This window comes from Meleagris gallopavo, chromosome 7 (genome assembly GCF_000146605.3).
Source record: "Meleagris gallopavo isolate NT-WF06-2002-E0010 breed Aviagen turkey brand Nicholas breeding stock chromosome 7, Turkey_5.1, whole genome shotgun sequence".
Classification (NCBI taxonomy): Eukaryota; Metazoa; Chordata; class Aves; order Galliformes; family Phasianidae; genus Meleagris; species Meleagris gallopavo.
Genome location: NC_015017.2, coordinates 13,819,635 through 13,834,521, shown reverse-complemented (window position 1 = coordinate 13,834,521; position 14,887 = coordinate 13,819,635). Strand labels below are relative to the sequence as shown.

At 34.2% G+C, this 14,887-nt stretch overlaps 1 protein-coding gene across 1 annotated transcript in view; it reads left to right on the top strand.

Moving 5' to 3' along the window:
- Nucleotides 1–14,887, top strand: part of ITGA4 (integrin subunit alpha 4) — a 23,466-nt gene that overhangs the window by 2,321 nt on the left and 6,258 nt on the right. Inside the window, exons 3-15 of the mRNA XM_031554183.1 lie at nt 1,712–1,806; nt 2,191–2,281; nt 3,370–3,415; nt 3,800–3,954; nt 4,472–4,626; nt 7,244–7,393; nt 7,983–8,059; nt 10,656–10,806; nt 11,492–11,590; nt 12,028–12,107; nt 12,454–12,540; nt 13,752–13,842; nt 14,546–14,653. Of these exons, the coding sequence (XP_031410043.1) occupies nt 1,712–1,806; nt 2,191–2,281; nt 3,370–3,415; nt 3,800–3,954; nt 4,472–4,626; nt 7,244–7,393; nt 7,983–8,059; nt 10,656–10,806; nt 11,492–11,590; nt 12,028–12,107; nt 12,454–12,540; nt 13,752–13,842; nt 14,546–14,653 (1,385 nt within the window). The remainder of the gene's footprint in view (nt 1–1,711; nt 1,807–2,190; nt 2,282–3,369; nt 3,416–3,799; nt 3,955–4,471; nt 4,627–7,243; nt 7,394–7,982; nt 8,060–10,655; nt 10,807–11,491; nt 11,591–12,027; nt 12,108–12,453; nt 12,541–13,751; nt 13,843–14,545; nt 14,654–14,887) is intronic.

Here is a 14,887-nt window from a genome sequence, read left to right as displayed (position 1 = left end):
AAAACCCGAAAAAAAACAAAACTAAAAACCACTTTGGTTTTAATTCTCATTGAGCAGTGGCCTGTCACCTTATGGGACAGGCAATGGGAGCATTATGAAAAGTTGAGAAGATTTTTCCCTTTGTCCTCTGCTCTTGGTCCTCTTCTGTAACCTGCAAGACTTGAAACAGTAATTTGCTTCTTACCTAGCCTTCTTTCCCCCTAAAGCAGTCCTTTTCTTCCTTTAGCTACTGTTCCTATGACTCTTGCTAGATTCCAGTTCTTCTGTTTTGCGTGATCTTCAGAAATTTACGCAGAAGTTTCAAGTTTTGCCCTAGAATATTTGCAAACTGCAAAGCAAAACAATAGTCAAGCATAGGGCTGGGAAACAGAGAAGTAAAATCAATTTAGTAGCAGTATAACAAAGCAGATATATGACACTGAATATAACGTAAAATGGGCATCATAAAACTGCAGGGGGACTTGAAGCAAGTAGATTAGCTTTTGAAGGAAGCTAAACATTGGAAAGAGTAAGTGGAGACAATATTGAGAGTGACAATAGGAAAATAAATTTTCTTGTAAGAAAAACAGCTGGAAGCAAAATATAAAGAGGAATTGGGTGCTAGAAACCATTTATCTATAGTAAGTAACAGAAAAGCACAGCAGAGCCAACATCTTCAGTGATGTAAGCTTTTTGTATCAGCCCTGTGAAGATAATGGCATGCACGTTGGTGTAGAATCTGACCCCCCCTGCAAGAACATATGTTTCGCTTTAATTAGACAACACAACTTGGCTGTCCTATTTTCATCTCACAAGTGGAGAGACGTATTTTGTGTGTTTTAGTCAGCCAAGTATGGATTCAGTCAATGTGGATTCAATCAGAGAGCTGTTCAGCTAAACCCAGGCATCAGATTTTTGCTTTTCTTGTGATTTTGGTTTGGTGATCCATGTATTATTTCTGATTTACAGATAGTTCTATTTCTCTATGAATGAAATTTCACCATTATTGATTTTGCATGGGTGAATTTTAAGATGCTGTAATTAATTCCCCCCTGCTTTTTGTTGAATGTCCTCTGGCTGTTTGAACCCTGGAGCTTTTTGTTGATGTTTTGGTAGGGACTGTTAAGGGTTGGTTCCTTTGTTTGTGTATTTTTATGTTGACAAACCATTTAGGGATTAAATCAAGTATGTTTAAAATATACTCCTTTGTACAGACAACGGACTGCCTTTATTTCCATGTTAAATGCCCATTCATTCCTCTTTATCAGCTGTTAAAGACATATCACAATAAAATACATTGTTCATTTTAGTTAATGTAGTAAGACAACTACTTGTGCTTCAGTCGTTTAGTCCACTTGGGAATAGCAGAGTGCAGGAAAATCATAATAGTTTCAAGAACACAGACAGTTGTTTTTTCAAGACCACATTTTAGCTTCTCTCCACAATAACCTCTTCAGGGTCAAATTCAGAATTGATAAGAACAGACTTTGCATTGCGCAAAATTAATGGCTCATTAGCCTTTATTTTCCAGAAAGGCAGTAGTTCAGGCAGAGTCATGTTACTGAGCTTGTCTGCATTGTTTCTAATTCCCTTTATCCTTAGCACTTGCTTTTGAATTCAGTCAAATAAATGTGCTCTGATATGGCATGCGTTGTGGTTTGGATTTTGTTAAATGCATTTTGATCATGCTTCTTAATCAACTGTTTATTGTTACAATTGTTTTTTTCCACAGATGTAGCAATTGGGGCTCCACAAGAAGATGATCTAAAAGGAGCTATTTATATATACAATGGCAGGGAAGATGGAATAACTCCATTATTTTCACAGGTATGATTTTTCAATGAAAAATCAATCCATGAAAAAAAACCTTAAGTTTAGATTCAAGAGGTTTTTCTCTTAATTTAACATTCAGTACTTTAAAAGGCTCCAGAAATTTTTACACAGACTGTGATTTATAGTCTGTGATTTATAGACTGTGATTTATATTTATAATATAATCTTTACAAAAAAAGATAAAAATGTTTTAGAGGCCTCAGGTTTGTGGATATAACATTTACAGCAGTGGAAGAATATTGCTTTTTGAGGTACACTTCCACAGGTAGATGCATGACTGCTTTCAGCAGCAGGGTGGTTTTGCTATCTACTTGCATTGGATATTGTAACACAAAAGTTACTTTCCAGAAATAATTTTCTCTTCTTTTTCCTCCTTAGAGAATACAAGGACAGCAAGTCAGTACTTCTTTAAGCATGTTTGGACAGTCAATAGCAAGCGGTATTGATGCAGATAACAATGGTTATCAAGGTGATTTAAACAGTTGTGATTATTTTTCATTTTAAAAGAGTACAAGTTCATAGGGAACAACTTCACTGCTACTTGTTACTCTTAACAGAAGAAAATCTGTTATTAAGATGACATGACCTAGCATTTTGGGAAGAAGTTAAGCTGAAGACACGCATTTTTTATGGTCATCTAACTGTTATTGAAGATGTAAAAGAAAAATATAATAGCAAGATCATAGTACCCAAGAAAAATATAATTTTTACTTTTTACTGTAATAATTTCATTAGCTGATGTCACACTGAGTTAGTTTGGGTACTGGAAGCACATCTGTTGGCCAGTCTAGTGTGCTATCTTAAAAATCTCTCTGGTCTTCACATAGTCTGGATCTTGCTAGGAGTCAGTGAGCTCAGCAACACTAAGTCTGTGTGCATGGCATATATTAACCTGACTCAGGACTCATGGCTTTGGATTAGGACTGTTACGGACACAGAAGTGCTAATTTTGTGTAAAAACTCTTTGCTTTATGTATATTGTTATAATGCTATGCCACTGTACAGATAGACATTACGTCAGGTCTTAATTATGTTAAAGCATAAAGTTCCCATGAAGTCTTGTAGGCTCTGCTTATGTAAGCAGCTGTATGTTTTTCCTTATTACATTAGTAGTTATCCGTTAAATTGGAATAAATTATATTTTTTCTAGCTCTACCAAATTCTGTCTATAATTTTAGACATGGTTCATATGTAGTAATATAATTGAATTGTTTTGTATATGTGTATGCATAGCATAGCAAAATCACAGTTTTGGGTTTAAAAGAAGGCACATGACTGCTGTTTAGCTGAATTGTATTTCTGTGTCAGCTGCTTAAACTTGGAATAGAAATCAGATCATCCCATTGCAAATATCTTCAAGTCCAGCAAATGGCCACGTGACAAATATTTGAGCAATCATCTTCTGTATAGAGAAGCATGCCGTATGCATACCTTCTAACAAATAAAGGACAAGTCATTTTTAAATTTTGCCAAAAGATGAGTATGCTACATAACACTTGTACCTGAGAAGTAATTCCCGTTGACAATTTAAGCTTGTTATCAATTTTTTTCATACAGATATAGCAGTTGGTGCATTTCTGTCTGATTCTGCTGTGGTGCTGAGGTGAGGCTACTACATTTTAGTGCTATTAAAGACCATGCAGTGTAACTGTACTTTGTAAAATGCAATTTAAAAAACAAAATTACCAGCAGATTGTAACCTCATGATGTTTTTCTTGGTGTCCTCAACTTCAGTCATTTGGCTCCAGAATGGATACACCTGAACCACTTAAATGAACTCTTTGATGAGAAAGAAAACCTCTTCCAAAATTTCTTAAGGCAGCAAAGACTTTGCATACAGTTACTTACGTACTTTAAAATGCAGATAACTTAAAAATGATAATACTAAAACAGAAAAATAACTGTTAGAGATTCCATTAGATTCTGCAGAGATAGTGTAAATTATTTCTGAAGCATTTTGTGAATACCGACTCTTCTGTATTCTTAGAACAAAACCAGTGATAATTGTTGAAGCTTCCTTAAAACACCTGAAGTCAATAAATCGAACTAATTTGAACTGCATGGAAAATAACCAGCCTGCCATCTGTATGAATCTAGAGATATGCTTTACCTACACAGGACGAGAGGTACCTGGCTATATTGGTAAGCTATTTCCCATTTATGTATTCATTTGAAATAGACACATTTGCAAAATAATGCTATTGGTATTTAATGAGTAATGGTGTTCACTGATCTGAGTTCAGGATTAAATGAGAAACTATAAAAAACGGATACCTCTTTCAGCTCCTGCAATGTCCAACCATTACTTTTGTAAATTTTGAGTAATGGCACATCCTTACTAGGACAACTTGAGCTAGGTAATGATGTCAAAAAGGTGAGAAGGCATCATGGTGAGGGTGAAGGTGGAACTCCAAGTTGCCTACTGCATCTACAGTGTAACCTAAGAACGTAGTGATAACTGGTAACTAATTTGAATTTACATTTGAATGTAAGACTTACCAACTTAGAATGTATACGTGGAGCATTTTATGAAGGATATCACAGAACGTTTTTAAGGGAGTGAGTAAAAAATATGATTTTACCATAAATTCATGGAAATAATGAATTTATTATATTAAGGTTTTTATAACTTTTATGTTCCTTATTTTTTATTTTGCAGAAATGTTTTATAATCTGAGTGTTGATGTGAAGAGAAAAGTGGATACACAAGCAAGATTTTATTTTTCTGCCAATGGAACATCTGACACAACCTCTGGAAGTATAAAGATTTACAGAAAAAAAAATGTCTGCAAAGGTCATCCAGCATTTATGAGGGTAATGTAATTTTCACTATGTATTGCTCTGTAAATTCATTGTTTTCTATTGAAAAACACACCTGCTGAAAAATAATTTGTTTTGTTTGCAGTGGCATCACATAATTTCTGAAGTAAAATATTTGTGTTCATAACTTCCACAATTGATACCTTTTAGTTCTGTTGGTTATTCAGCTTTCTATAGGCAGGCCAGGGGGCCTGCTATCTCATCTGTCAGAGAAATGTGCATAATAATAATCATCACATTAACAAAGTAGGACATGAGCATTTTTCAACTTTTTTTTTCACCCTTTTGTGGATGATGGATTTAGGCCAGTTTGTAGCAACTAAGTGGGTATGGTGTGACATACATTTTCCATGGGAGTAGGAAGAGCACTCGTGGGAATTTCACGAATAACTTCAGAGCTGAATGATGTGAAAAACATGCATTGTGCCTACAGACTGGTCTTTATCTCCCGACTCCTCTGCTCACAAAAGTGAATCCTGTACAATTCCGTGTTCTCCTGGGAATCTCAGAGTCTATCTTGGACTGGATTAATGTCATGAACGTGGTTTCCATTCTCTGTCTATAAAGTCGTAGAGACAACTTTGCTGTGGAAGGAAACTACTGGTAGAATTGCTTGAGAGGAGTAGCCACAAAAACAGCAGTGCTGCCATAGTAGTGGGCATTTGGCAGGAAGTTCTGACTTAGAAATGAGTTAGTACAAATATAGTCAGTAAGACTCTGACACCAATAGTAGCCTCTAAGTCACTTAGAGAAATGAAATGCAGTACTCATGCTTGGTATATCCCTCTGAATGATGAATAAAGGACCCATCTTAAAAGTAAGAGCTGCAGTTCAGACAAAGACAACATTTTTAAGGCCATTTCCTGAACAAGAAAAAAATACAGTAATTCAATTTATCAAACGTCTTAGAAGCTAGCCCTCTCCAGCAAAAATTTGGAGAGCAATCAAGAAGCATTTGAAGTCGTAAGATACAATCAAACAATAAAATCTACTGGATAAAAAGGAATCACAGTTTACTAAACACAGGGAAAAATTAAAAATGATCTCCTGTAAGGCATTACCTAAAAAGGAAAATAATTCTTTATAGAAATATTAAGGACAGGGTATATTTAGATGTAAGGAGAAAAAAGGGTAATAAAATAATGACCTAGCTCGCCTGGCCTTTTCTTTAAAATCCTTGAGGTAGCAATTACATGACCTTTTAGAACAAACATCTGTTAGGATGACTGATGCAGTTGATCCTGCACAGAGGCTGGGAAATTGACGTAATCTTCTACAGCTATGAAAACCCTACATGTATTTTTGACTCTCTTTTACTCCTGTTTTGTTTATGACATCATTAGACTCTAATTCTTCATGATAAAGCGTTGAGTAGAATGGAAAGCTTGTGTAACCTCCTGGAAAATTGCCTAGATGCATCTCAACTGGTAGTAGCACCTAAATGAATGTTTCTTAAAGGAGCAATGGCAAATCGCCCACTTTCTTAGAAGAGTTGTATAGTCTGAGAGAGGACTGACTGACAGCTGACCTTGTACAGATTGCTGTACCAGCATCAGCATGTATTTGTGTAGGAAGAAAGATATGATTTGTCTTATCAGCTCCCATAATCTATCATTAACACCTTTTCCTCCATACAGCTTAATTTTTTTCCAGTTTTTAATTAATAGCATTAAAGCATCGCCATCCACCCACTGAGGTTTCTGTATGAAAACTTGTGTGATGCTCCTAAAATTAAGTGTAAATGTCTGTCAAGCACAGTTGTTACAAGACACCATGTGCATTTTATGTATTTTAAGTAGAGAGTAATTAATAGCCAATTAGTATACTGAAAATAATATAAAGCAGATGCAGAGAAGACCCTGTGGAAAATTATGAATTAGATTTCATGTGATTTGGTGAAAGCAAGCTTGCAGCTAAGAATTAAAGTGGTGGACATGTGGAAAGACAATCAGTGTCTATCTCTTATTCTTAGGGAATAATTTAGTCAGGTTTGCTCTTGTTAGTTCTCAGTGCTTCAGGCTGTTCAGATCTCACAAGTAGACCCTCTGAGCTCTGATCTCCAACATTCTTGCACAGTCAAGGTTTCATATGAAAACAGTGTACTTTATTGAGGAGTTTAATCTCCTTAATATGGAATAGGAAATGCAAAGGCAGAAAAATAAAATGTCCCTGTGAACAGATGTAGTGGTACTGGAGAAGAACTTTTGATTTAATATGGAAATATCCGTTGGTTTGTTTGACATTATCCCACTATTCAACTTTTTTTTCTTTTTAGCCTACTTTTACCTGCTTTTGTAATTCAGTAGAATAAGGCAGTATTGTTGATGGATGTAAAGTAGATCGCTATTCAATTGGACTTCTAATAAAAGAACGTCTTCTGAAATGCCTGATGCTATCAATGAATGTATTATGGTTTTCTGCATTTTTGATTAACTCTTTCATTGATGAAGACATCTGGAAAAATATTTAAAACATATGGCATAGGAAAGTATTTTACGTGTAAAAAACAATAAGTGATCCTGTTTTACTTGGTTCTAAGGCTCCTCATAATTTCTAAAACATATGCATACATGTCTATATGATTAACTTATTAGGTTTCCAATTTTCATAGAAAGATGTAAGGGATATCTTGACTCCTGTACATGTTGAAGCAAGTTATCATCTGGGGCAACATATTCTACAGAAAAGAGATACTGAAGAATTTTCTCCACTCCAACCTGTTCTTCAAAGGAGGAAAGAAAAAGATATTATAAAAAGCAAGGTTAGTGTGTGATGTCTTCTTTCAAATGCAGTAAGTAACATTCACATTTTAATCTTCAGTTAAAAGAAGCTTCAACATTTTGTGACACGCTTTGTTTTAGGAATCACAGAATTAGAGACAGGAAGTTGCTGAACCTAGTGACAAATGATATAAATGTGCTCTGTGGCATACTGATAATCAAGGCACAGACGACAAGCAACTCTCAGTATCTCTAGTCTCATCAGACCTGCAGTTTGATAAGTAAAGTTTGTGTAGTAGAGCTTCTCTTGCAAGATTTACTGTTGTATCATGGAAGAGACTTCAGAGACCTCAGTTCTGGATCCTCTAAAATGCTTTGCCCTTTTAATGTACTACTTTTAAAATCAGCTGAATAGGAAACACTGGTTTAATGGTGAGAGATTAAGCGTGAATGTGAATGCCTCTCTGTAGCTGTTGGTGCACAGAATATGTTTGTAAAATAGCAAATCATAACCTATTCTAGGACCAAGGGCCATTAGCCAATTCTATATACTTGGTAACAAGGTGATAACGTTCCTTTTTAAATACCTTTTTATCCTGTTTCTTTGGTTTTGTTTTTGGTCTTTTATAGTTTGTTTTTGCAAGAATTTGCTCCCAAGAAAATTGCTCTGCTGACTTGAGAGTTTCTGGAAAAGTTGCTTTTCCAAAGTAAGTATAGATTAGATTTTATCTAAATTGTTCTTTGTTCTCTTGAATGTAAATAAAATGAATTTGCAAAAGTAGACTATGAACTCCCTAAAAAAAAATATAGGAAAGAAAACTGAGTTTAGTTGAAGAATATTAAAATCATAAATCTCCCAGGAAATGTAACAGAAATTTACCTAATTGAAGAACTATTCTTGCATAATTACAAGACTTTACAGCTCATAAAGTAAGATCAGTCTGACAAGAGGTACACTTGTATTTCATGCTTCATACATAAGCATGCTAAGAAAAAGAGCACAATGTCACAGATGAATTGACAATCTCAGTTACTTCTGCAGCTTTTACGAAGATGCTGTACTTGCACTGTACAAGGATGATTCTTCAGTTTTCTACTAAGGCCTTTCAATTATAATGAAGCAATTCCTTCTCTTCCTTTACCTAAGAATATCACCATCTTCAGTTTTATACTGTTGAGATGGTTGAGTATTCTGCAAGGTTTAGCCTCTTTTTCTGTTTATGAATTAGCTTACAGTTTCAAAAAATAATTTTGATTGTTGATTTTTTTTTATTATTATTATTATTTACAGCCTGGTTTTCTTTGGGATCTTCTTTAATGTTTCAGTTTTTCTCATTCTTCTAAGTTAGATATCATGTTTAAATCCTGTAATTATGCAATATCATTAATGCACTTTCAAGGTATTTAAATAAAATTATTATTATCTTGAAGAATCTCTGTAACACCAAGCCATTCTTTGAGATATATATTCACTGTCATCTTTAGAAAGTTTGAAACTGTGTACCCTCATTTGCATTCAACATAGATATTCATGGTTAGATTTTAAGTTAAAATTTATCTTCACAACCTTTTTCTTTATTCAGTATTACACTTTGATGTAATAAAGTGAGCTGATTTTATGCAAAAATGAAAAAACAGTACCTGTTGTGAATCTCAGGTTGTTAGGTATTTTGTGTGAGAGTTGGATTCTCTTGTGTAGTTTATCACTTTTAAAGTTAATTGTGCTTTAATCAAGATACAAGGTTTCTCTCACAGAACATCCTCAAATGACACATAACAATGACAGGTAACACATAATGCTGATTAATCACACATGGGTGATCCTGAGCACAAGCTCTTTCATCTTCATAGATTTCAGAATAAGATTACTGTATTTTTTCCTATTCTGACATGTAGCCTATAGCACAAGTTTAAAGCCCTTTCATTTTCTTAAGCTTTCAGATTTTTTTTGTTGTTTAACTGATCATAAACTTTTCAGAAGGAAAGATTGTGCAGCATTTATTTGTGATACTACCAGTGCAATTTTCTAAGAGCTTCAAAGATCTAAGAAAGGAAAACAGATTACAATGTACCTGCTTAGCATTAGTTACCAGTAGCAGCTTTTCAGTGTAAATAAATAGGCTAAATATCTTGATAAAGTGTGAAGTATCACCTTAAATTGCATTGTGCCCCTGGTATCTCGATTAAAAACTAGTTAGCTGTGAAGCATTAATTTATTTTGTCTAGACAGAACGCATTCATTATCCTTGAACAGCAGAGCAAACACTTTTAGTCTTAAAAGAATGAAATCAAATAGGGGCATTGATGTAATGCTTTACTTACTTGCCTAATTATGAGTCTTCATGTATACACTATCATGTATTGTTTAAAATGCTCAGATTTTGGCCTGCTCTATAAATTTCGAGTCCACATCATGCATTTTTTAATGAAGAATGAAATATGATTACCAGGGAAAAGCTCTGGTTCAGCTTTGTTGTTGTCCCAGATGTGCACCTGGTGCTTTTGTGTAGTTCTGTGTTAAGCTGGGAGGCATCTTTGTGACAGTGTGTTGTTAATGAGCTTGGCTTTAATGCATATAAGAGGACTGAATGGTAAGCATATAACGAGTAAAATAATTCTAAAATTTAACCTAAATTTAATCAAGCTACTGAAATGTTAACATTGTGTTTCTCTTTAATTCGCTTTTGTCTTGGAACCTATCTGCTTATGCCGTGCTTTTACCTTCTGTTGCTTGTCTAAGTGCCAGCTTCTTTCCCAAAGGTGTTCAGTGACTAATGCGTTGGTTTCAAGCCAGAATATCTGATAAATGTCTATTTCTAGGCAACGCTTCTACAAGTCTTAATTAAACTTTAATGTCAAGCTGAAGTTTACTTTTAGACCCTCACAGGGTGTCTGTACTTATAATGTGATTATAGGACATCATATAGATCATAAGATAGGCATGTTCACCTACCTTCCTTGTGACCTGTGTCATATTGAGCAGATTTTGAAATAGCATTTAAAAATAGTGCAGTTGCAGCACGTTGCTATTCTCTTCTTTAAGAAAAGGCCCTATACTGTAAAAGCCAAGCTAACACCTTTCACATTAATAGCCTCAGGCTTTCAAAGGCACAGTAATGAGTTGACCATCATCTAACTGTTTTTGTACCTTCAAATAAGAGTACTGAAAGAACACTTTAATGATTTCCAGCTCAGCATTTTTTAGAATCAGATGAGATTAACTAAAGGAGCAGGAGAAAAAACGTTTTTGCATATAAGCTTTATATACAATTATTTTTCACTGGTATTATGATTATTTTATAGGCCTCATGATAAGAAAATGTACCTTGTTGTTGGAAGTACGAAGACTTTGTTGTTGAACGTTTCTCTGCACAATGCTGGAGATGATGCATATGAAACTGTCCTCCACATTCAATTCCCTAAAGGCCTTTATTTCATCCGAGTTCCGGACTTGGTAAGGTCAAGAAAATCTGCCAAACAGTAATCTTTTGATATTCTTATTTCTCAGCCAGACGTTTTCCAAATATGGTGATGAATTGTTGAGTTTCTTCAGATACTGAAAATTAACCCCTTGCACACACATTCAGAAAGCTGACAAAACTACATCTGAAGTTCTTAGATTTCAACCTTTCTAAACCACAGAATAGGTGTGACTTAATCAGTGTAGATTGCTTTGAAATCATTTCGACAAGATGTGGCAACAATAACAAGAAGAGATTGGTTTCTAAATAGATTTCTTTGTGTTATTGCAACTTTTAGTCTGATCACATTTCCAGTGATCACAGAAAACTCTTAAATTGGATCTTTTTCAATCTTATGAATAAATCACAGATTTTTATTTTTTTAATTGTTTTCTTTTTCTGGCCTCTTAAAACAACTGATCCCACAGTGCTCTGTGTAGAAACACTTAAACACCTCAGTTTCTCTGATGACAAACAAAACTTAAGTAATGTGATTCATTAATCAATGTAAGGATATGTGAAAGTAGTCATGAATAGTACGATTATTCTGTATATTTGAATAGTATTATTATTCTGTATATTTTATCATTAGAAAACAATTTTAGTCTGTGCATGCAATTTGAAGTGTCTAAAAGTAACAGTTTTATTTTAATCATTAGTAATTTTCCTTAATTCTAGGAAGAAAAACAGATACACTGTGAAGTATTAGACAAAGATATTCATGCAGTGAAACTTGAGTGCAGTGTTGGTTATTTGTATGTAGATCAAAACTCAAAGGTAAGCTATGCCTAAAGTTTCTGCTTCAAAAACACTTTAAATATGTTAACAGGATATTCAGGAAAAAAAATGTTTTGCAAAATCTTTCACTCGCTCCAAACTACTCTTTCTTGTAACATTGATATCTGCTTGAATATTCTCTGAATAAATTCATTAAGGGACAACATTATTTTCATTATGTGTCACTTAATGGTGATTGGCTTCCTAGACAAATAAATTGACTAAGGCTATGAACAAATTTTTTAGACCAGAAGGAGTGGAAGATGCAAAAAAAAGTATTTACTTAGGCCTTAATTATTTTTTATTTTTTTTTTTAGTAAAAAGTCAAGAAATTCTAGGTGAGCCTAATAAAATATTTTGATTAAAACTGTGTTAAGATACACTGGTATTTAAAAAAGGATTTTGATGTTTTTGGTTTTTTTTTTTTTGTTCTTCAGCTGGATTTCAGTTTCCCTTTGGATGCAAGCTCTTTCACCAGAGCAGACGACGACCTCAACATCATCATTAATGTTAGCTGGTAAAGTCTAATAAAAATTGCTCACTTAAGATTATTCCTAGCTTCTCAAAACAGAATTGAGAAAACTGAAAAGACTTACTAAGCACAACTGCGAGAAAGCACATCTACTGCTAAATCTTTAGAAAAATAGAAGTTACAAAAAAAAAAATCACAAAAACAGCTGTTTAAGTAATAAGCAGGTTTATGCCTGTTATAAATCTTTTCTTTTTTAGTGTCTGATGTGTTGTTAACAATAGAAAGTTGGAGCTCTTAAGAAGCTGAAAGATTATTAGTATTTGTTTGTAGAAATAATGTATAGCATGTGATAACGCATTCTACACTAATTTTTCACTCATGGTTTTTATAGCAAAAATGAAGATGAGAACATGTTACTGGATAACATGGTAACTGTAGCTGTACCTCTGAAGTATGAGATTGATCTAAATACTCATGGGTAAGTCAGCTCTTGCTATCCCTGATACCTATAAGACTGTTGTCTTATATCTGTTCTCAGTTCCCAAAGCTTTTAAGCAGAAGTGTGAGGTAGCTGAAAAATCCTGGGACTGAGATGGTACAGCTACCCTGGAGTCTGCCTCATACCCTTCTAAGCTTCTGTTCCACTGCTATGAGATGAGATCAATATCTATGGTGCTTTGAGCTTGTCTCTTAAGAAATGCCAGTTAATTAAGAACTAGAATATTTTTGATAGAGTTATTTCTTTAATAAGAAGCATAGTGCTACTATTCCATTTTCTTTAAACAAAGCTCCTTTGAAAACTGAAGAATTGGGCAGGAAGTTTACTTCAGTTTCTACCAAAAAAAATGAAATACATTGTGAATGAAGCAGTGGAATTCTGAGACCTTAAAATGTGTGGTTTCTCACTTGTGTGAGAAACCCTACTGAAGGACATAATCATGCACACAAAGTCATGAAAGAATCTTGAAAACCTGCACAAATGGGGTTTTATACACTGAATGTGATAAATGAATGCTAATCTAAGAACAAAAATAGATATTCTATCAATTATTCCAGTAACAGATGGCATCAGTTACTAATTCTAACACAGTGAGTTTTGCAGCTGTATTTTACTTGACTATCCAATTAAATGTCTCAGGGAGAAAACATAAAGATATATCAGACTTTTATAGCAACTTTCTCCTTATGCCTTTTTTTCTTAATCCTCTGGAACAAATTGTCTGGAGTTCCTGAAAATGCAATCAATTTTTGAAAACTTAAGATGCAGATGAAGATAACAGAACTGAAAGCCTACTGTTAAGGAAATAAAAGGTGCTTCAGGTGGATGCTGAAGAGAAGAGCCATCATTTCTCACACCATTGTTCATTCTGTTCTGTTGATGCCTTTTTCAGTGTGAAACTAGATTGTGATATTGTGTATGCTTCAGACTTCTTGGTTTACAGGGACCATGTTCTAGGTTTGTTGTGGCACATTCACAGGAAATAGTTTTTGGTGAGCTTTTGTGACCTTTTCTGATTGATCTGCCTTAAGGAGAAATAGTAAAATGGTAGATTTCTACTTAGTGTTTCTGGCTTTACCTAACTAAAAGCTTGAGTTATTCTTTTTTTGGCATCACCTTATAAGACATCTCAGAGAAAAAAGTTATGCTAATGGTATATATCAAATCCATTAACTTCTAAACTGTTGTAGATTTGTAACACCAGCTTCATTTGTTTATGGAACAAATGAGAATGAAGCATCAGCTACATGTATGGAGGAGAACATCAACTTCACTTTCCACGTAAGTGCTTTTCTTTGTTACTCTATTATCCTTGGTTTGAAGAGTAACGTTTAGATTTTCAATGTATATTAAAACCAACTTGCGTGGTCAATAAGTTTTTTAAAAGTACAAGGGCAAAAAGCAATTTTTAAGCATTAGGTGATGGAAAATGGTTGTTAATCCCTCTTAAAACACTTTTTTTTTTTTTTTTTTTGTCGCCTGGGCAATATTCCACTGAATGATCAAACAAGAAAATAATTAAGGGACGCAAGATTGAAAGTGGTAGAACAGTTCTGACTTTCCATTTCTGCTATTAAGAAACAATTTTAAAAAAATTATCTTATGCAAATGAAACTAGAAGCTACTTACAAGAGAATCTGTAGGTATCAAGATTTGTCTCCAATGGATTAAAAATCAGGAGACAGACATAAATCTCTTGCTTTCTCCTGGACGGCAATATGTATAACCTCGGGGGAGTCATCACAAATACGCACCACTTACTCATTGGATTCAGGGAAGCAAAGTATTCTGTAATCCTGTAGAATGAATTAAGCAATCTTTATAAACATTAAAGCTCCTAGGAGAATCCAGTTTCATTTTCATGACAGCGTAACAATGTAGGATCTACCCAGTTCTGTGAAGTTCATGTATTCGTATACATATATTTGTTACTTGAATAGCTACCTTGAATCAGAGCTTTAAACAAAACATTCCTCCCCACAAGGTTATCAATGCAGGACCAAGCATGGCTCCAAATATAAACTTAGAGTTAATGATACCTAATGCTTTTCCACCCCATGACTTCAAATTATTCAACGTCATGGATATCAAGGTAAGCACACATTATTTAATATTTTACTATATCTCTGTGAATTCAGTGAATACCAGAAGCATAGCAGGACTTAGGTACTAAGTATGTATTCAATTTTTATTCCTGTCTTTCAATCCTACCTAATACCTTAGTTCTTAGTAGAGTGCCACTGAGTTCAGTTAATCCATCTGTGCGAAGCCTGATCTTTGGCTTGCATTTGTATTTTGTGGTTGTTTTTTTTTTTTTTTCAATTCA